The sequence below is a fragment of the Lichenostomus cassidix genome, chromosome 2 (assembly GCF_008360975.1).
Source record: "Lichenostomus cassidix isolate B80296 chromosome 2, HeHo_3.0, whole genome shotgun sequence".
In the NCBI taxonomy this organism is placed as follows: domain Eukaryota; kingdom Metazoa; phylum Chordata; class Aves; order Passeriformes; family Meliphagidae; genus Lichenostomus; species Lichenostomus cassidix.
Window position 1 is genome coordinate 142,738,643 of NC_139482.1, and position 22,401 is coordinate 142,761,043.

At 45.6% G+C, this 22,401-nt stretch overlaps 2 protein-coding genes and 1 long non-coding RNA gene across 7 annotated transcripts in view; 1 reads left to right on the forward strand and 2 right to left on the reverse strand.

Annotated features, from left to right (window-relative positions):
* The window catches only part of CYRIB (CYFIP related Rac1 interactor B), a 96,463-nt gene extending 82,844 nt beyond the window's left edge, over positions 1-13,619 (reverse strand). For 2 of the 3 annotated variants that reach the window (XM_085053578.1, XM_085053575.1), the window contains exon 1: positions 13,479-13,618. The gene's annotated coding sequence lies outside the window, so the exon portion shown is untranslated. Of the gene's footprint in view, positions 1-13,478 lie in introns of all 3 variants that reach the window. The other variant, XM_085053580.1, reaches the window with a different exon arrangement.
* LOC146442426 (uncharacterized) lies at positions 13,589-19,441 on the forward strand. The gene is made up of 2 exons (XR_014850264.1): positions 13,589-15,463; positions 18,781-19,441. It is a non-coding gene; the product is annotated as an uncharacterized LOC146442426 (long non-coding RNA).
* The window catches only part of ASAP1 (ArfGAP with SH3 domain, ankyrin repeat and PH domain 1), a 144,983-nt gene continuing 141,668 nt past the window's right edge, over positions 19,087-22,401 (reverse strand). For all 3 annotated transcript variants that reach the window (XM_085053573.1, XM_085053570.1, XM_085053571.1), the window contains one exon: positions 19,087-21,747. In XM_085053573.1, coding sequence (XP_084909699.1) covers positions 21,673-21,747 — 75 coding nt within the window. In that variant the 3' untranslated portion in view covers positions 19,087-21,672. The remainder of the gene's footprint in view (positions 21,748-22,401) is intronic.

Consider the following 22,401-nt stretch of genomic DNA (forward strand, 5'->3'; position numbering starts at 1 on the left):
TAACTTCGTAAGTAAAACACTAAGTTGGAAATATTTGTACAATGCCTTACAAAAACACTGGTGCAATTCGTGCTCCAAGCAGCTTGCAGACTATGTCACAGATGAGAGGAAAACACAAATACTGAGATCTGCTGCACACATTGGCTGTCTACCACCAAGCTAGTCCTAAACCAGCTAACCTGGGTGTGAAAGCTGGAACAGTAGAGTGTCTCTAGGATGTGTTTTGCAGCGAGGCTGATCACTCAGAGTTGTTTTTTAGCTTGCCTGTGAGCCCTTGGCCTATGACAGGTAGCCATTCTTCCCATCCCAGGACGTGTAGCCTGCACTCCCCTGGAAATCTGGTTTATGGTGCTGGACTCTCAACAGCATGTGTGTACTGCCCAGTTAGCTTGCTTGGGTCATCTCCTGCCTGGCTGGGTAAGAGACAGACTGGGGGAATTGCAGTAGAAGCACTGGGAACATAGCAGGGAAGGGGAGAGCTAGAAACAGGGAGGAGTCCAGAAGTTTCTCACTGAGAAAGATCCAGTGGGAAATGCAGAGCACACAGAATGCAAATCAGGAGAAAATTACAATTCATTAGTTACACTGTTCACAGGACTCTATTTTTCAATTATATTCTCTTCTAAGAAAAGACAAATAATACCTGCTCCTTCATGTTGCCATTATGTTCCCATTATTATTTTAATCTTAATTGTTTATCAGTTGAATTTTACTTTAAAAGGCTGGTAGGGGCAGATGTAGAGAATACAATATTTCTGTGGTTTGCTTAAAGAAGACCAGCTTAAACAGGGATCTGAGAGGGCCTGGGGAACCATGTGAGAGCAAGGAGAAGCATAAGGGCAGTGAGCCAGTCATAAGTGTGCAGCTTCTAAATGGTTTTAATGGGGTCACTTCTGTCCTAAGGCACTACACGCTGCTGCTCGGATGACAGACTCTGCCCCTAAGCTTGTGAAAGGTTCTGCAGCTAAGTGTGACAAGCTTGGGTTTAGTGCAGAGGGGGCTGCACTCAGGACTTGAATGTGGCCAGATGGCAGAGGGGCACGTGTGCCCATTGGAAGACTGAATGGCTAGAAATAAGATGGCAAGAAATAAGGCAGAGAGTAAGGAGACCACGGTGGAGAAAAAGACCTCAACTCATACTGAGACTTGGACAAACGTTTCAGAAGAAGTGGATGGTTTGGGAAAGGCTGCAAAGGGACATTACAATATAATGGTTGTCAGTGAGAAGGAATGGCTGCAGGTTTATTCTGCAATAAGCATTTAAATTGTTCAGTGCAGAACATTTCAAAACCTACCTCATCCTCATTAGTACAGCTAATCACTTAGTGATTCTATTTTCTCTCTTCAATGCCATATTCTTCTGTTATTGCAGAGAAGTAAAAAATATACCTTTAAATTAAGAAACTGTAATTGATAGACAATAAACAACATGGAGTGGTCCAAACACATAGCAGTCTGGAAGTCTCCTCATTTAGAGCCTTTCTTACAAAAGTATTTGTCAAAGCCTGTTCTCTCTAAGCTATTGTCCATTCCTGCCATGGGAATATCACACACAGCTGTGGGAGAATTTTGTTAGAATTAATCCCTGATCACCTTCTTGTAAAGGCTTTATTTTATTCTGGAAGGTGTTAAGGGAGAAGCACACACATACATATAAGCACCCAGAGCTTTAGGATAAAAGAAATAAAAATATTGGCCATAGGAGTTTCTCCTTTGGGAAAAAAAATACAGGCATTTACTAGTCAAAAATGGGGTTTTGTTGTTTTGTTTGTTTGTTTGCTTTTGCTAATCTTGAAAAATGCTTAATACATTGCTTGTGAGCTTCATGTTTCACTTTATTGCAGAGTTAACCCTTGCAATTCATTAACTGACTTTATGTTGCATTAAATGCTGCAATCAATTCAGTCTCAATATCCTACACTTTTATCTCTGCTATTAAAAAAAAAGCTCTGTTAGCTTTAGTTGGCTCAAAACCAATACAGTGAACTACCCTTAATTATTAATAATCTGTTTCCCCTTCAATAAAACTTTTTGGACCTTTACTACAGTAGGATGATATATTTATTTGGTGTGTAGGGTTCAGAGCAATACAGTGAACTCTCTCTGGGAAAGAATCCAAAAATAACTATCTACTTGATATCAACCCAAGGGATTTCCTAAGGGAATGGGAGTATCATTTCAGGGCAGATCATCAGTGGTTTAGGAGAATTAGACAAATTTGTGTCTGGGGAACAGATGCCTCAGGGTTTGTAAATGTGTGAGAGAACCTTTCCCCCCTCGGTCACCAGTTCAGGTCCATTCAGCACAGCAGTGACTGGAAGCTATTAAACATCTAATGAACTTCTGGGGCCTCCTGAAACAGGGTGTGGGATTCCTAACAGACACTTGCTAACATCTTGGAGCCACTCCTACCCAAGCTGCAGCCTCAACAGCAACACATAGACACAGAAACTGGGAATAAGCATGGTGGAATGAAGAAATATTTCATCTGCCAAATGCAGTATGAAGGCTGCTTTTGGGCTGGCACTCCAGCTTTAGATTTACTGCTGGCACTTTCTTGTTCTTTAAAAGAAGAAAAATGATATATTATAAAGCACTATGTTACATAACCTTTCCACATAAACACCATCTGAAGGGCCCAGAAGCCTTGCAAACACACAGTCGCGACGTCTCAGGCCTTGGGGAAGATACAGGAGTAAAGAAGGATTTGATTTCATGCTTAGAGGCCAGTTCTGGGAGTCCTGGGACTCTTGAACTGCTACATGCTGCACACCCAGCTTTTGGGCAGGTCGGCTAGGAGAAAGAGGAGACAAATGCTGAGCATTACAACCACAAACCACAGCTGTTGATGGGAATTGGCAGGAGACCAGGGAATGCTGGGAAGCATAGATGGCCTGCAGCAGAAGGTAGGGCTGAGCAGGGCTCTCTGGCACTTGAAGCTTTTTTATTCATCTCCTGGTGCTTTTCCATCCTGGCATCTGGTTTCCGTGACAGCGCAAGGGAGGGACAGTATGGTGCAATTTTATGGCATGTTCTCCTGGGTTATGTTGGCACTTCCTCGGGTAAACATGCCTCGCCTCAGGCTCAGCTTCACCAGCCCCTGTGTTCAGATTATTTGCAGTGCTTTAGTTTGCTGATAGCTTGGCCCAGTTGTCTTCATATTTCATTTGAGGAGGAGGGGGTCGAGACTTGCCAACTGTCCTGCTGCTCCCTCAGTTCAGAGCCACGCTGAGGGCAGAGACAAGTTGTGGCAAAGCCCTGTCCATCAGCAGAGCTGCCACCAGGAGAGCATGTGATGGGGCTCAGAGCTCTGTGGTCCAGCGCAGGAACTGGAGAAGCTGGTGCCAGGCTTTGTGCTACAAGACCTTGGATGTACCCTGGTGCTCTCATTTTCTTGCACTTTTTGAGTAGAAGCTCTTCAGGGCTCTCTTTATCCACTCATATGTTACATGCTAAACTGTGCGCAAATTCAGGCACAGGCTTCTGAATAGTGCAGTAATATAAATTGCAAAGAGCATGCAAGTTTTAATGGCTGAAAAAGGAGGAGCAAAAAAAGAGGAAGGTTTCTGTAATGGGATCTGCTGCTCACCCACTTTTGTTACCAGCATGTGCAAATCTTGCTATTCCGGTCCATTATATTCAACAATTTTATACTCAGTGGCAGGTGAAATGTCATACCTCAGGGTAAATTTTCACTGCAGTAGGCAGAGAATTTGTCCTTTAAACACCCTTAGCGTTAATGGGACATTGATCCAGCAATTTAAACTCCAAGAGATACAAATGTCTCATGTGGGACCATTTTCAAATGTGTTGACATTTTGATTCACAAAATAAGATACTTTTAGAAACAAATGCAAATTCATTTCATTCTTGATTTGAGGTCAGCTGGATACTGGAAGAGAAATGTGCAATGAATGTTTAGTATGCTCATCAACTATCTTTTAATCTCTGTACACTCAAGGGATAAAAATGACATCAGAGAGAGGAAGGACAATTTCTAAAGTTCTCTGTATTAACTAGTGTATCATCTCATGGGGCTGGAACCTAAATTCACCTATTGCACTTGCAATATTAGTGTCTAGGGCAAAAGGAGGCTTAGGGATAAGGGACCAAATTTCAGTGACCTCTGAAAATATGTCTTTCACACAATCGGATATGCTTTCATCTCCAAAGAGTTCTGATACTGCTGAGCTCCACTGGGGAAATTGTCAGTGTTTTACTGATGTCAGTGAAATTTGCAGTAGGACTGGAGCCCAACAAAACAGTGTACGAAATAAAACAAAACAAAGCAAAAACATACCAAGAGGGGGTAGCTTAATTTGTTCCCAGGCCAATGCTCTGGCTGCTCTTTCAGCTCAGAAACTACTCAGCACACTATGAGAAAGATGATCTAAACAAATATTTAGTACACACCCACAAGTGCCTGACAGATAATGAGTAGGTCAAACCTTAAGGGAACACAGCAAAGCCTGGATGTTGGTCTGGGCTTCATCCTGCAGAAGAGGGTAAGGCAGATACAGAGCAACAGAAGAAAGACCAGCTTGGCAAGTTGGTGGGTCTGAGTTGAGTGTGAACTACCACCTCCTGCCCTTGGACCAAGGCTTGGGGAGCACTGCCATGGCTGCAGGTGGTGCACTGTGGGCAGAAACATGGCTCACCTTCCTCTTGTCCTCCTGTACTTGAGCAGATGGTGCAGCACCCAGCAGAGGGGAGTGAAAGGGGATCTGCTCCCTGTGCTGAACCCCAGCAGGCAGGGCCAGCAGGGGCTGGCTCTGGTTTCCCTTAGAACCAAGGACACCTCTAACTGCACCCCAAAGCTCCCCCAGCAGCAGGGCTGTGAGAGGCTGAGGCATGCTGGACACATGCACAGTAATGTAGATGGCACGTGTGCTATTATTCCACAGGGGGATTTCACAGGAAGCCCACAGCTCCTCTCGAGTGGACATGAGCATCCCCTGTTGCAGAAACCCCAGCTGGTGATTGTCACATGACAGGGGGAGCATGAGGACTCGGATCATCTCATGCATGAGGAAGTAGGGGAGGAGAACAAACGCAGGGGAAGTTCCTCACCAAAATCTCCCTGCAGAGCAGCCTCTGCCCTTCCCCTTCCCCAGCAGGGCTGGTGCAGACAGGGCTGCAGTTCTGGGAGGCACTGTCCAGGGGAAGTTACACCAATTTGGGCACTGACTGAGAACGCGACTTCCCTCGCAGACACACGTACAGCAGAGCCCAACAGAGATAAGAGGAAGAGGAAAAGTGCAAACACTGTGCAACATGCAAATAACTGTATTCAGCTCTATGAAAACTGCCCAGGAACAGCTCCAAACCCACACAGCACTGGGCTATGTGCTGATAGGCCATGATCTGTATGGTGGCCTTGGATCAGATGGCCCTCTCCAAGGGCTCTGGATAAGTGCTCCAGCCTGCCAGTGGGATTAGCAGGCACGCAAGGCTATCAGGATCAGTCCTTTTCTACATGCTCACTCAAACATAGTATCCTTCTGGGCCACTGCTCTCTTTTCTTGCTTCCTCAAACTGACTGGCATCTGCAGGAGTCTGCAGGGGGAAGAATTTACTGGTCCTGTCCCAGCTACGTGATCTCGAGGGAGCCCTGTGCAAGAGCGTGTGGGGTGGCATAGTTGCCACCCAGGTGGCGTTTTCCCACCTGGGGAACAAGAGTTTGGTGTACCTCCACCAACTGCTTCTCACATCAGGTAGTTTACTTTTTAAGAAAAAGATGACAGACCAAACAGAACCTCAACAAGTTTAAAAGACTGATTTTTTTTTTTCGTATAAACAGCAGCTACAGGTCCTGGATGTATTCATACCTCAATGAACAAATGTATTTTAGAGGTGTTGTGATTCATGTTATGTCCAGGCATATAAGGGGGTAGCAGCAGATCTAGAACAGGTGCAAGTGGACCTAAAGCAGGTTTTGCTCATAAATGCAATTATAGTAACATCAGTAACCAGGATGTATAAGCTGTGGATCCTCAGCACAAGAAGTCCTGGTATAAGATTTGCAACTTGGAGGCACTACTGAAACTATCTCCTTTCAAGGCAGTAATCCTGGGAAAGGAACATGGTCCAAAGCCTTAAATAGAGATGGGAATGGCTTCCTCATTCACATTTGATGGATTGCTGTAGACCATTGCCAGTGATATCTATGATACTCAGAGTGCACTGACAAGAGAATACTAACATGCACAGTAAATATTTCTAAATGCCTCAATGTAAGCAGGATGCCTGACAGACCTGCTAAAGCACAGAAGAGGGTATTTGGTCATCAGTGAATCCTTCAGCAAGAGTTAGGATTCACAGGCAGGAGCATCTTTCCTCCTCAGTTCTGGGATTGCCAGAAGAGTCCTGGGAACTGGGCTCCTATTTTTTATCTATGAGTTTTGTTGACTAGTCCAGACTCAGCACCATGGAAGCCCAAATCGTCCCTGGAGCTTGCAGACCACAGAGATAATCCCCATCACATTCTGTCCCTGTGTCTCTGGCAAGACACTGAGTTGGGGAGAACATAAATCATCCATCACATAACTGTCCCGATGCCAGCAGCTGTCCAGTGCCAGGAGCATGCTGCTGGATGAGGCCTGCAGAGACAGCCTCCAGTTCTCCCTCCACGGGGTAGGTCAGAGGAAGGGCAACCCAGGGAAACCAGCTAACTCCAGCTCTTCTTTGGCTTTTCCCATTTGGGGATGGTCCCTGCTCCTTGCCTGAAGCAGCCTGGGCACTTCACAAGCCTCTAGTCAATCCCTGCCAGAGGCTCCTGGGCAGCAGCGTGCCTGACGCAGTCCAGCCCTCCCTGTTTTTGCACCCTGCATGCTCTGGCTGGGAGCATGGTGCAAGGAGAATGAATCCAGCCCTGCCACCCAGGGTGAAGCTCTGCAGCCACCAGTGACTGCTGACAGCCAAACCAGAGCCCTCTCTTGTGCTGTTACGGGAGGGAGGTCACCAGTTTAACTGCACTGGAGCAACGCCAGCCCTTTGAGTAAACTTTTCAAAGCTGCACTAAGGCATTGTTTAATTTTGATTTCCAAGTGACCTCTGATTCCTCTGGATATGCTAGCGATGGAAGAACATTCACTCCCAGGAGTTTGACTCTGGCAGTGGGCACAGGGCCTAGCACAGCAGTTCCCAGGGAAGTGGAGAGAGAGGTGAAAGCTCTTGTTGTTCTCCCCTCCCTCAAACACATTACCCCACCAGTCTACAGCACACTTTAACTTGCACCAATAAACCTGTTTGCGTGGGTCATGCTGCGAATGAAAATGATGCCAGAATGTGAGCTGAAAAATAGTCTGCAAAGAACCAAATCACCTGAGAGTTATTCTAGTGAGGTGAATAATTCAGCAACTGGTTTTTACTGCAGCCCTGTTAACAGCAACACAATTACAGAAGAGGAAAGCAAACCACAGCTGGGAAGAGGAAACAAGTGTCTTGGGGGCTCCTATCTCACCGAGGAAATGGTGGGTGGATCCAGGCCCCAGCGTGGGACTCTGGCCATATCCAGGGCTCTGACAACAAGTGACCTTAGCATGATGCATCCAAAGCTGCATTCACAGCAGCTGAGCAAAGAAATTAAAGGAGTGTGGTAAAAATGCTCTGGCTGTTGCTAACATTTCACAATGCTGAAAGTAGCACTCGGTATTAGCACAAGGTTAGTGGCATCTGCACAGCTTTCTGCTAACTGGTGACTGAGCCCACAGGGAAGCGAAGCTGCAAGGACAGGAGTGGGACAAGGCAAAGGAAGTGTGAGCTGCAAACCTCTGCTTGCCTTGCTCAGCATCAGATGAATGTTAATACTCTGCTGGTTTGCACAGCCACAGACAGGCCTGTTCCTACTAATTTTAGCCCTTGCCTAATTTAAAACTACAGACATGTTATTTTCATCGTGGTATTTTTTCCTCTTTTTAACAGGTTGTAAGCTGCCAGATGTACTCCACGTGGTTAAGAAATTGGTGCTGTCCAAGGGGAGGTGAGAAACCTTTTGTTAAAAATAAGAAGCAGACAGAACGAAATTGCACATTAAAACTTGGAGCTATCACAAATGCCACCTCAGCTGCCTGTTCTGGGCTGAGGAAGGCCTGGCTGCATTGTGGTCTGGCTGCATTGTGGTCTGGAGAAGCACCTTCCTCAAACCTCAGAGGTCCCAGCCCAGCATGCCTGGCTGTCTCCCTGCTGTGCACACACAGACATTGTGCTGAGCCCCATCATGGGCACACATATAAAACTATCTGCACTCTCGGCCTTCACTCCCTCCGCCCATACACCCACCCTGCTTCCAAGCCTTTGCTTTTGCTGCCCAAAAATACACTTGCACCAAGACCTGCTCTTCCTGCTCCTGCGCCTTTCCCCTGACATGGGAAAACACCTTCTCCTGCCTCTGCTCCTCCTCTCACACCTGGATCTGTCACTTCTGTCCCTCAGAGGTGAATGGCAGATGAAGTGCTGAGCCTGCCCGCAGTGGGAGGCAACCCTGTGCTAGAAACGGGTGTGAAAAAGTGGTGAAATGAGGAAACATTTGTGAGAGGAAGTGAGTGGGTGGAGGGAAAAGCCTGGAGTGAACAAAAATCAACAAATAACACATTGAAACTTGAGCTCTGAGTGCTCAGGGTGGATAAAAGTACACCGAAATACGAAAAAAGAACACACAAATTACTACCAGAATGGAAGTATTCTATGCTAACATGCACCTAATGTATGCTAGGAAACAAAGTATTGAAAATAAAGAGGAGGTTCAAAATAAAAAAGATGTCTTAAGATCTAAAGCCTTAACAGCAGCACAGATAGCTCCAGTGAGGGTAAGCAGGGGAGACAGCAGACCATGCACATGCATCTTACTGGATCTCAAAGTCCAAATGGGTTGATGGTGCCTCACTAAGTACAGACATGGATTTTAGCAGTTGCTAACAGACTGCATGCCCCTGCACACTTTAATTCAGTACTTTCAAATAGAGCACTTGAAAGATAATATTAAAAAAAAATTTTAAAAACCCAAACTGTTATTTCTAGAGCAATCAAAATGGAAGCTCTGTTGTTTCTGATAGAGCAGTAGTTCCTCAGTAAAGACTTTTCCCCGACAAAGGCAGCAGTACAGGGACCTAGGAATACAATTCCCAGTTTTTCAGCCTATTGCTTGTGCATTCCTGATCTGTAAACCCTTCCTTCCTTCCTTCTCCAGCCTTACAGAGTAAGATTGACAGTGCTGTTTTCAGTAACTGCGAATGAAGACCTTGATTTTTCTCCTTAAAGGACAACAAACGTGGCCCAAAGGGGCTGTACCAGAAGCCAGCCAGTTTTGCCCTCTGAGAATCAGCCCACGCCAACCATAGCTCGCACTGGTGAGAAGTTATTCAGGCAAGTCCCTCCTCTAACCACTCACCCAGTGAGTTGGTTTCATCCAAGCTGCTGCCATGGTCATGGGGAATGAATGATGCACAGGTAAACAGCTATTATGGCATGCACAGAAAACTGTCCAGTTTTGGTTGCATCTCATTGTCCTTCCCACACATTTCAAACCAGCCTGTTCCACAGGCACCACCTGCAGAAGAGGTTCCCTTCCACACATAGTAAGACTGCCCATACCACTTGCATTTTAAAAGAATAACAAAAATTATCTGAGAGTTGTCTGTATATTATTCCCCAAATTTGTCAGTGGAGGAGCCCAAATGTACTCACTTGGCATGACACTGCTCCCTCTGGGGTTACGGCGAGCGAGCACTCTTGGAAAGCCGGCAGTGCATCCGTGCCACGGGTTATGATGATTGCTACTGACAGGTTCTTCATGGTATCACAACAAATTAGGTCACAGATTAGATTTTCATAGCACAGATTACAACTTGTGTCTACATCTTTTTCTTAAATAGAGAGGGTTGTGGCCAGGAGGTTTGACCTCAAGATTGGGAACAAGGCAGATGCTTGGGATTGGTGGGGTGGTCCTATTTCTGTTTGAGACAAAGACTGTCTTAGTAAGACTCAGATAAAATTCCTAGTTTCCTGCTGTATTTAGAAGACTTGATATTTTTCCCTTTCTATCCAGCAAGCCTTTGAGAAATAATGAGTTTGACCACTAGATACCCTGGTGGGGTAGATCTTACAGCATTGTTGCAAAACAGATAGATCTAGCAGATCTATCTAGATCTTTTGTACTGCAAAACAGTAGATCTAGGTAGATCTACTCCTGGGTTAGATTTTACCGAATTGTTGCAAAACAGATTGCAAACGCAGCTCAAGAAAGAAATTTTAGAAAAAAAAGCATTTTTGATTATAGAAAAGCAGCTTGCACCACCTGAAAAACTGCTGGGAATGGAAACCAAAGCTACCTATTAGATTTATCCCACCTATTACCACAAGGTCACACATACACTCAATTTGAGAATCTCTAGTGTAGAAAGATCTCAAGGGAATAAATTCATGTGTGCCGTATTTGTTTTAAAATATATCCAGCAAGGACAGTAATTGAACAAAGACACCAAAAAGAAAAAAAAATTCCAAGCTGTATCAAGCTCCACACAGAGCAGCACAGAACAAAGGTTTCCAACAGCTGAGTAACTGCAGACACCGTGCAAAGTGCTTCCTACCCACTGCGAGATACAGCCCTGCTGCAGATTTGAAAACCAGCTCCAGCAACTGTGTTCCAGCAGACTGTCAGGGCTGTGTTCTGCTCCCAGCCACCTCCTCCCTCGGAGCTGAGCTGCTGCAGGGGAGAGAAGGAGCCTGGGAGCCAGCGAGCTGCATTCAGCTCCCAGTGGAACTGTGCAGGTCTACATGGGGGCAGTGATTCAGCTGATTAGCGAACTCACAGCCACGGTAAGCACTAAAGGAAAACCTAAAGCAGATGATCAGGAGGACAGGTCTTGCTCTGAACTAACCTCGGAGACAAGCCTTTCTAAGTCAGGGTGGAGAGAGCACTGCAGGAATGACCTTCAGTTTACAGAAACAGTCCTGATACCCACAATGGAATCTGTGCTTGGGTGGCCCAGAGACCCACACTGGCTCTCTGCTCAGCCTCTGGAGCATATACTTAGTCAACCAGAGCAGGTCTGCTTCTACCTACTGGCAGACCAACCTGTAGACTCTAATCAAGCCCTTGAGGCTGTCTGCAGCCAGAGGACACAGCCTGTCTTCCTGTTCCCAGGGCAGCAAGAGGAACACGTGGTGCTGTGCTGTGTCCCATCTGCAGGTTTAGACAGGCTGGTGCTCAGCACCCTCCGCTCTGCCTCACACCAGCCCAGCCGCCCCATCCAGCTGCCAACACTGCTGGCCTGAATCATCGCGCCTGTGCCTCCAGCTCTGAAACAATCTTGCACGTCACTTCAGCAGTTTTTCACAGGAAATATGCTTTTACTTTCAAAATACTCTGGGCCTTGTTCTCCTCCAACAAGCACAGGAAGTATCTCAAATACCAATCTTTATTTTTGTGAGCCATTATTTATCCTCTGATACCTTTGAGTACAAAGAAACAAAGAATAGCTGAGAGTGGCTGTGCCCTTCCATGCTCAGAGGCGGCATTAATGTTTTAACTCCCCCCAGTGCATCAGCTTCTCCCAGAGCTCTTGCTGGGCACATTCACATTTAGAGGCACAGAATGAGGCCTAATAATTTTTTCCTCAAGCCTGAGCTGTGCTGTGCCGATTATTGAAAATCCATCGCACATGCTCCTTGCTGAGCAGTCTGAACTATCGATCCCAGTTAGAGAAAAGGATGTTCCGGACTTTATTGGAATTATCTTTAAAGGTCCTCTTGGTACAACTGCTCCTACTCAATGCTGAGCACTTCCTAGTCTCCCTGCAGAGCACTGCCTCAGACCTGCTCAGAAGCTTCTTCATGCCAGAGGCTCCTGCTGAGCCATAGAGGAAACCACATCACCACCTCTGAGAAAGCAAGTGGTGACAACTGTCAGAGAATGCACTAATGAGGCCTCTGGCCTGAGCAATGCTCCAAGACAGCAAGAGTGAGCAGCAGGTAGGGACTGCTGTCTGCAACAGCAACTGGAGAGCATCCTGCTGCCTGGACAGGCACGGGCTCCTGGTCCCTGCTGAGCAGGGAACACAGGAGGAGCCATGCAGCCAAACGCTGCCTCTCACAAAGGCAAGATGACTCTGAGCAGCGCCAAGCACTGAAATGACCCAAGGGGTCTATGTGCACTCTGAGGGTCCTTCAGAACACACGTTGGCACCATGAACACTCCCCCCACTCCCCGTAGCATCATTTCTGGCCTCCTCAACATTAAACAGGCCATAGCCATTGCCAGCCTTGGCTTCAGTCAAGCTCTGAAACAAAGAGGACATTAAACTTCCACCAAAATCCCATGTCTCTTCAAAGCACTTCTCAGTTTGGGGTGCAGATGTGGGGTTTTCTTTGCTTGAATGAAAAAAGGGCCTTTCTACTGTTTTAATCATATACCTAACAAAACACTGAATAAACATCATCCTCATGGATTTTTGGGTCATGTATATTAAAGAATTCTTATTAGAAATAAGAGTTAATTTTTAAATGGCAAAAGGTAACTTTGCTCTAAACCATATGGCCAGGTAATCCTCACGGTTTAGGGGCTGCTCTGGGCTATTTCCTCTGTTTCAGCACTAAACGTTTTGAAACAGTTTGCTCAAGAGAGGGATAGTTTTCACACAGTCACGATCACAACCACACCACCATTCCTGCCCAGATGAGGAAGTAGCAGATCCCCCAAAGCAGAAGTGCTCACCCCCTCGCCAGACAGTCCAGCACAATTCTGACTGCTGGGCCAAACTTTGAGGTACAAGATTTACATGAACGAGGACAACTGAGAAGTCTTTGGCCTGGCATCTGTACTGGCAGAACAAAAAGCCTCCATCTAACATGGTCACTGCTGCTCCCAGCCCAGGACAAGCAGCGCCCATGGCACACAGCACCAGACCACGGCTTCCTGCTGAGGCAAACCAACCCAGCGTGCTGCTGCTCGGCTTCAAGCCGCCGCTGACTGGAGATGGTGTGGGTTGGCGGGAGGGCTGTCACACCGCTCGCTGCACCCAGGACACAGAGCACCTCCCGTCCCTGGCCTGTCACCCCCTCGCAGACAGGAGCAGATCCGCCTCGGCCCCTCTGACCCCGGCGGCCTCGCAATCCCCGTGCCCTGGGGAAGTAGAGCTCGGCCAGAGCTCCCTCCAGGCCGCCCCTGCGCTCTCTCCGCGGCCCCACAGACCGCCCGGCGCCGCGGGAGGCGGCGGGGAAGGCGCGGGGCTGTCCGGGCAGCGCCGAGCATCCTCCGCGGGGCTGCGCGTCCCCGCCGGGGCTGGGGCACAGCGGGGCGGGGGCTCCCCGGGTCCTCCCCGGCTCCTCTCCGCCCCGCGGCTCCCCACGGGCGCCCACCCCACGGCCCCGCTCAGGCTCCTCCCGGCTCCCTGAGGCGATCCCCATCTCCCTCTCGCCGAGCCGCCCCTCGCCGCTGCCTCCCCGCCCCGCTCCGCCCGGGGGGCGCGGGCAGCCCTTACCTGGGCACGGGGCTCAGCCTCGTCTCTCGGCTGCCGGCGGCGTCACGGCCGCAGGTTGTGGCTGCGGGCGGCGGTGCCGCATCGATATAAAAGGAAGCGGCGCGGGGGGAGGGAGAGGCGGCCCCGGCACCTTCGCCGCGCCCGGCCCCGAGCCCCGATCCCCTCACAAGCTCCCTCCCCGCCGCCCCCGGAGCAGCGGCTGCGGCTCCTCCCGGGCCAGCGGCACTCGCGGGGTGTTCACCCCTCCGGGCCGGGGATGAAGGATGGGGCACGGGGCAGAGCCTTTGCATCAGCCCCCACATCCATCCCGGGGCACCAGGAGAGACCCTGCGTGAGGAGCCAGCCATGGCCCTGCCCTCACGGGCTGCTCCGGGCAGCGGGCACGGAGCTCACAGCACAGCAGAGTACGGGCCAGGCTCTGCAGCCGTGGGAAGGGACAAGCTACATGCCAGAGCACCTTGCAGGCTTCAAATGTGTGTAAAAAACCCCACCATCTCCGCCGGTCTCCTGGCTGAAGGCTCTGCTGGAGCTGCCCTGGTTCTGCGAGCAGCACCTGGGGCTGCAGGCTGGTGCCCAGGGAAGGAGTGACATCCTGGGGCAGAGCTGATGGCAACTCCCGAGGCAGTGTTGGGCCCTGCTATGGTCAAGGCCTGGTTATCCAGCCTGGCAGCCAAGCCGCAACAGTGAGACATTGTCTACAAGACTAGCTTTGGAGGATCAAAGAAACAAATCAAGGCCTAATTTTTCCTCCAAACCCCAAGAGCTCTTTCCATCTCTGGAGCTACACTCAGAGTTTGGAGCGGTTGTGACATCTCTGAGGCACCTTGCCTTTTTCTTCAGTTTGCCCTTTCTGTTGACAACTGATGACATCTTGGTTGCAGGAATGAGGGTCCCCCCAGGACACAGCCTCCCCATCTGCTCCTCAGGAAGCTCTCCCTCCAGCAACAGATGCTGTTGTTCTCCTGCACCATCAATTCCTTTCAGGAAGGGACAGGGATTAGATGTGGTAACATGTCTTAAGGTAATTTCTCTAAATGGCATTTTGCTGCCCAGCTTTACTGTCAGTCACTGGCAGGGGGCTGTGATGCTTCAGTTCACTCTGCAGCCCCCAGGAGCCCAATTCATAGCACAGGTCTTGCCACAATGGCTACAAGTTCTGTCTTTTGCCCAAAGCAGATGGAGATGTGGGCAGCAGTGAGGCTGGGATGCTGAGAAGTCACATAGGTATTAGTACCCCTATGCAGAAGTACTACACTTGGTGCCTTCTTTTATATTCCACCAGGCAAGCAGCCAAAGCTATGGATCATGGGCAGAGCAGGTGCCTGCTCTACAGACAGAGGGAGTCGATGACCCCTGGCAGCCCCCCATCTAAATTAACATTACCAGGGCTTACATCTTGCGTGAAAAACATTTAGATGGAACACTGCCATGGGCAAATGAGAGGAACAAAATCCTGCTCTCAAGGGTTTTAAAGCAGAGAGGGGTTTTCCAACTCCAAATTTCTTGGTTGGTTTTTTTTTTTCCTCTCAAATTTCTCTGCATTCCACAGGGAAAGGGGAACAGAAGGAGCTTTTCTGCTGGTCCCAGCAGCATCTCATCCAGACAGACCTGGCTGGGAACACAAGTGCCAAGTTAAAGGATGATCTGTCCCCAGCTAAGGTGACTGTTCCAGATCTGCTCCAAGGAGGTAGTGGGGGTGCCAGAACCACCTCTAAGGGTGCACCTGGGTCCTGTGTGAGGCTGCAGCCAGAGATTGCTCTACCAGGGCAGCAGCACCTCCTTGCTTACAGCCAAATGTGGAGGCACAGGCCCTTCTGCTCCTTCTCAGGGCCCAACTTTTATAGCAGCAACTTGCATAATGCTGACCAGATGGTCTCAGTGCCCTGATGCCCTCCCACCCCAAGTATTTTTTGCTGAGATCTTGCCACTTCTCCTGGACAAGGAACCTTCACTTTACTGGAGTCTGCATTACCTTGATCTCTCAGGTAAGTATGTGGCCAACCTACAGGCAGTGCTCACAGGAGAGCTGCTGACTCCTTATGATTGATCTTCACATCAACAATGGAGTAATTTATACTCTTTCAAAGTGTCCAAGCTGTGGTTTGTGACAGCCCCCATCCCCTGCTCTTCTCACACCTCCACTTTGTAGCACATGCAGAGCTCAGATTTATTTCTATACTCTGCAAAAGCGTTGGAAGTCCCTGCCTTCCAGCATCACTTGGTGTCAGTTCACTTCAGATGAATCTGTTTCTTGCTCTCCAGATTTCCAGACTGCTAAACTTCTCTTTTAAGCAGGCCAGCAGCTCTGTGCACCCTATCAAGGCAGGTTTAGCATTTGTTCTGTTTCTTTCTGGAGAGCTTGGCCCAGTTCCTGTAGGGAGGACAGAGACTGAGGAATATCCTGGATCACAAACCTGCTCTTCCTCCCCATGCTTCTGTCCACATAGGTCAGAACTACTACAGTGGTCCTGGAATTGCTCCATAAGTCTTTTTTTTCCCCCAGCTCCTGGGTGGGTTGCCACACACTAAAAAGTCTCAGCTGAAACGAAAGCCTGTGGCTAGCTGCAGCTCACTTACTGCTCAGCTACCTGGGGCTCTTGCTTTCCTGCCTGAAGCTGTTGAAGTAGGGCTACAGTGAATAAAGAGAAGGCACTTGGATATGTAGATCTGCAGCAATGGATGGGATGGCTTGCAGTATGGACAGGTGATAACAGGCAGTAGAACCTTTACTTGAAAAAAAGAAAGTCTGCTTTGTCTTTGAGGTGTCTAAAGCAGCAAGTGGCCACTGGTGTCACTGGGTCACTAAGGAAATCTGCAGACTCCAACAGAAAACCACAATAAACACTTGCTTAATCACCAAACAGCTGCTGACCTCTTTTGGGCATATTCAGCTCAAGGTGGCTTGTCTTTCCTTCATTCTGAAGTTCAGGAGCACATTTCAGACCTTTCCAATACCTAAGTTTTTGAATTTTATTTAAACAGTAAGAACTCCAGCTCAGAGGGATTGTTGACTCTTACTGCAACAGGGATGTGACATCAGGGAGACATGAAAAACATTACTAAACTAGGTTTAAGAGCTGTTTAAAATTTAAGCCTGTAAGTTTGTAGGCAGAAGTAGTAAGTTATTCCTGGAGCATCCCCTGAGGAAAAGATGGGGGAAAATTAATTAGTTATCAAAACCATCAAACCTAATGCTACTGTTTTGAAGCAATCAAAGTTAAATACAATGAAATCACCTCTAATACAGCCATTCTAGAGTAGCTAAGTTTGACTGTTTGGGCTTGATTCATCTATGCAATGGGACTGTGAAAGAGAAATCAGATTCATAATTCCTAGTGGTAACTGAAGCACAAAATTATCTTCTAGCCTTGGAGGGGAAAAAATCCCATGTGTGAATGGACCTAGTCCCACACAGTCTTTCAGAGAAAAGCAAAATGGACAAGGGGAAGGGATTTTTCTGATCAAACACTACAAGAACCAAGGTCAAACTGGTAGGCACAGCATTAACAGCGTTAACATCGGATTTAAAGTTCCAGGTAATCTCAAACCTTGTTCAAAACGTTCTTCAGGTGGTGCAGAAAATGACCGATTAGCTTCCCCTCTGCTCTGACAGCTTAGCAGATGTGACAGCTGTCACAAACTGTTCCACCCTGCCCCCACCATTACAAAAGGACTGGAGCAGACATCCGCCTTGCTGCAGACGGGAGGATCTGTTCTGTAATTTACAGAGGAACAAGGCAGAGCCTGTACCGTGACACACTATCGTTTTTACTGTTCCCAAACAGCAGCTGACCAGAACCAGCCAAGACATGCAGGTTTTATGCCCACTGCAGCTCGGGGGGGTGTCAGCTTAAGCCCGAGTTGACAAACAGCACTTAGCTTATCTCAGGAAGAAACCCGAGCACTCCCTCAGCAGATGACAGAGCTGTAACTCATGTTATGTATAGCCCTAAAAGTATCATTAAGACAACTTAGAATAGTTAGTTTGTATGAGATTGGAAAAATGTTGTCTTGCAGCTATGTAGATGAAAACATACAGTCGTGTGTGCATTTTGCATCCACCTGAAAAGCCTCCAGCTGTTTCAGAAGGGCTAAAGGGTCTTATAAAAGCATCCCCAAGAGCCTTAAACTCTTAAGTTGAGAAGCTCTCTGTAAGAATGCAATGTCTGAAGCTGAACTTTATTTACTTAGGGACATTTGCTCCTCTGTCATGTTCTGGTTTCATGGCATAGGAGGGTTCCCAGTCTAGGGTGTGAGTGGCATGAAACTATCACAGTGTGGAGCAAAGTAAAATTGTTTTCTGTTGATGCTCAGGTGAACTGTCACACAGAACCAGAGAGTTCTGGGGAGGGGAAGCATCTGAAAACAAATAATATTTATAGGGTTGAACTGTTTGTTTTTTGTTGTGCAGTAGGGAGTTATTTCTGAGTTTCATTCCTTGGTATTTAATATTTGCACCACTTGCACTGGTATAGATTGCCAGTTTTCTGTTTAACTATGAGCTTTAGGTTTGCCAGGAGAAGGGTAAGGAGACTGAAACTTTGAACAACAAGGGAGCTCTCTGGGCATACATTTGTCTTGTTCTCTGCTGCTCCAAACAGTATATGAGATATCTACCTGAATTCTGACTTAGGAAAGGAAATCAATACATGTCACCGAAGAACAGGTAATACAAGAAGGACAGTGAACTGTTGGAATCAATGTCTCTCTGAATGCTGTTATCTGAAATATTGTGACATGGTAGAAATTGAGCAAGACCAGGATATTTAACCAGACTGATTCTCCTGCCCCACATCCATATTTCCCCCCTCCAACCCCCTCATGTTTAGCCTATGTAGATTTGAAAGCCCCAAATAAAACAAGCAGAATGTTCTGTGATGGGTCATCACACCAGTGACACAATTCAGTGCTGAAGAAGCTCTCACCACAGCGGTCTCCTGAGCTCAGGCAGCTACTATTCTTGATACAAACCAGATCTGATAGCTCCACACTCCAGCTTTTCCTCTGGCTAAAGGATGTTCCCGTTGCTTTCTAGCAATTTCAAATGACTTGTTCATTTTGGAGTAGCTTTGACAGGAATGGGTCTTAAATGAGAAACATCCAAGAACTGAGTCAGGGATGGGGGAAAAATAACCTCTGCAAGCTGGGTCAGAACAGAAATTCTAAGCAACAAAGTCACTCCATCCAGGAAAGGTTAGTAATGCTTTGTGTGAGAGCTGCTGGTGTGAGAGCTGCTGTCAGGCTGGGAAATGCTGCCCACAGACAGAGCAGGCCATACTGAATGGTTCCTTCAACCCCACAGGCTGCTGCGGAAACAACACAGGGGGCTGGAGAGCTCACAGAGCCTGCCGAGGCCAGAGAGAAAGCAATCGAAACTCATGGACAAAACAAGTGGTTTGATGCTAACTTTAGTAAGTAAAGTTTTCCAGATAAAGGCAATTGCATCCATATTTAACAGCTGTTAAAGAGATACACATTAATTGCATTATATTGGGAAGTGCTTTATATTCAAGAGAAAACATTTCAAGTGTTTTAATTCTACCTCTTTGGAATCCAGACTTTCTCCCTAGAAGATATTCCAGTTGACAAAAAGGGCCTTGTTCAGATATCTGGGATCAACTGAATACATTTATTTAAAAGCAATTTTAAATATTAAAAAAGTAGAAATTAACACATACAGTACTCAAAAACTTGTCACATTAAATACATGTGAATAGACATGTGTACTGATGTTTTTACCTTAACATTCAATGAGAAGTCAAGATTTTAACTAGTGGCATGACCAGATCTGATTTCTGTACACGTTGATGTACTATGTAATAAAAAAATAAATAGCAACTGTTGTTCAACAGTAAATAAGACATCATCTGCAGAGCAAACTTCCCCCTCTGGGGGCATCTTCCCCTGCCCCTCCCCCCAACCCTTTATCAGCTAATTTTCCATAAAGATTTAGACTTTCCAAATACTATGTCATATACAAAATTGCAGACAGTGGCTCATTGAGTTCAAATATAATACTGTACTTAAACTCAATCAATATCATACATTTTCAGATTTCTTATGACCCACAATAAGCCAGAATAAACAGAACTATTGTTCCTGATGGAACTCATTTCATTTTATAAAATGCATATGTATACTATTTTAAAGAGCGTAGAAAAGAATAGACATTTGACTCTACATAATTTTACATGCCTAGGTTTTCTTTATATGATTTGCATTTATCAGTTTATTTCAAGATCACTTAAAAATACAATTGACCACAAAAGTGAATAGGTTTTGTTCTTTAATGCAACTTAAAACATTGTAGTAATGGATAAAATGGAATGCTAAATAAATGCTAAACCTGACTTCCTTTCCATAAAAAACAGAATAAAATCTGAAATACTGGAGCTGGTAATACTGAAGATTAGATGCCAGCAGGCTTGCTCACTCATTGCATATTTTTTTTTAATTCACTTTTTTAAATAAATGATAAAACCATTAACAGTTGATAAATGTTTTGCATTTTTTTTCCATGTGGGATTTAGACTGATATTTGTTTCTAAATTAACCACAAACAGAATTAAATATTCACTGACTACAGTCTTGTAAAACTGTATTAGAAATGAAAGCCCTCAGAAAGTCTGAGATGTGCTTTTATGAAATGAAGATCTTTCCATGCAGCCAAGACAATCTGCTTTGAAATAGCAGCACTAGGTACTGAAGCCAAAATAACATTTAAAGCAAGTAATACAAAACTACATATGAAAGTCATGGAATCCGCTACAGACAAACCATGGGAAAAACACAACGCGTGATGTTTCAAAAGATTAAAAATTATGTTCAAAGTGACACAGGAAATTAAAGTTTCTAGTAATACATTGAATTGTTTTCTGGCAATGCAACTTTATACCAACTTTCAAGAAACCTCAGGTCAAATGCAGCCTTCCAAAGATTCTCTTAGAAATTAGCTTTATAACAGTATGTCTGTTACTTCGTGCTTTGGGTTACGACCATTACTGTCACAGTTTGGTGAACTCCATGAAACCAGCCTGATCCTTGTGATCTGAGATCTGTCAATATCAGCCTGATCAAATGCACGACAGGTCATCTTAGCGTCCACTTTTTAGAGCATTAAATATAATTTAAATTTATATCACCACTTAAAAATTTTATTTTAGGTAACTAACTTTTAGCAAGGTTGAAGACAGAGGAAAAAAACCCCACAAAATCATTTTTCAAAGAGCCAATTTAGCTATAAACAAATACTGTTGCAAGCTCACATTAATCTGAATAGCAATTAAGTTAAAATGTTCTTTTCCTCAAATGTAGCTATATGACTACAGAACTACTTTTGTACAAAGGCAGGTTTCAAGTAAGCGTCTAAATGCATGCACAATGTCAACAGTTAACATTTGCTAGAAGTCCTTGGTTACTAAGAATTCAGTGAAAGAAACCAGCAAATTTCACATATATCTACTAAAGAACAATATGACTAATTTTCATTAAAATAAGTTTTCGAATGAAATAAATTTGTAACTTTTTATAGTGAGGTAATATCACAGGGGAACTGCAATCACAGTTTGGCATAGGTCCACATAATATAAACATGAAATGCTGTATGCACACTGTAAAACATTACTGTTATCTGTAAAGTCAGTGAATATTTGTCTTCATAATTACACTTAACTGAGCACTATATTAAATAAATACCGAAGTGGGTTTCGTAGCTGTAAACTGCATACACTTATGAACTGCAGACTGATCTTTAAATTGTCCAAAACCATTCACTCATTCTAACTTTCTGCTAATTGTATATTGAGAATACCAAGTTATTAGGAACAGTCATTTCTGTACAGTTACATGGTTGAGAGAGACCACCTATGTTGGAAAGCTGGCAGTCCACACGTGTGGGACAGCACGGACAGAGATGGAAGTGCTAAATGCCCAGGATGGCTTCAACAAACCCAATAAGGCGTGCCAGGTTCCAAGGCTACCATAATACTGGCAAAGGCAGAATAACACAGTATATTTACAATACATATAATTCAACCTCATGAGGTGAAATTTAAATGAATTCTTAATTTGTAACAGCAGCTATATATACAATTGTGCACAGGATTACAGGGAGGCAGCAGCGTTCGCTTTTGCTAAAAAGCCCGTCTTGCATGAAGAATGTGCAATGCTCAAGTTTAGGATTTGTTTGTTTTGACTAGTCTGACAGAATGTGCACAAAGGACACTGGAAAGACCCCTTTCCTCTCTGGCTGTCCTTCGATGTGGCCAATCTGCAACACAGGAGAAAAAGGTACATATACATATATAGATAGATAGATAGATGTGCATGTGTACACCCAGACTTCACAGACTGCATTCACTTCATGAAAAGCAGCAGAACTGCTCACAGAGCCTCTGTGACCTCTTGGACAGCCTGAAGCAGAGCTTAGTTAACACGTAAATTTGTGTAAAGGAACAAAATGAAACTGCACAAGCATATTGTAAATAAGACAAATGAAGCCAGTGAAATCTAAAGGGAACAAGACTGCAATTTTTTTTTTTTAGGAAACTTACATACATCACTGAATTTCAAGAATCTCACCAAAACAGAAGCCTGATTTTCTTTGGTCTAACAGGCTGATTTTCAGTAACATCTCTAAAAACCACTTATCTTAGTTAAGTGAATAAATCCTGAACATCTCACTTATGGGAAATGTCTACTGCAGTTGTGAAATTACTTATGGTAATCTGCATGTTTCACTTACTTAAGGTGATAAAAGCCCAGCTATTTTCTCATTGAATTAGTATGATACCTAATGATTTATGTGCATACTAGTGTTTATAACAAATCACAGTGTTGTCTGATTAAATATCCTTCACGTACCACTTCCTACGTGTTTTGTATAATGATTATTTATAAAGAAATAGCTAATAAATTTATTCTA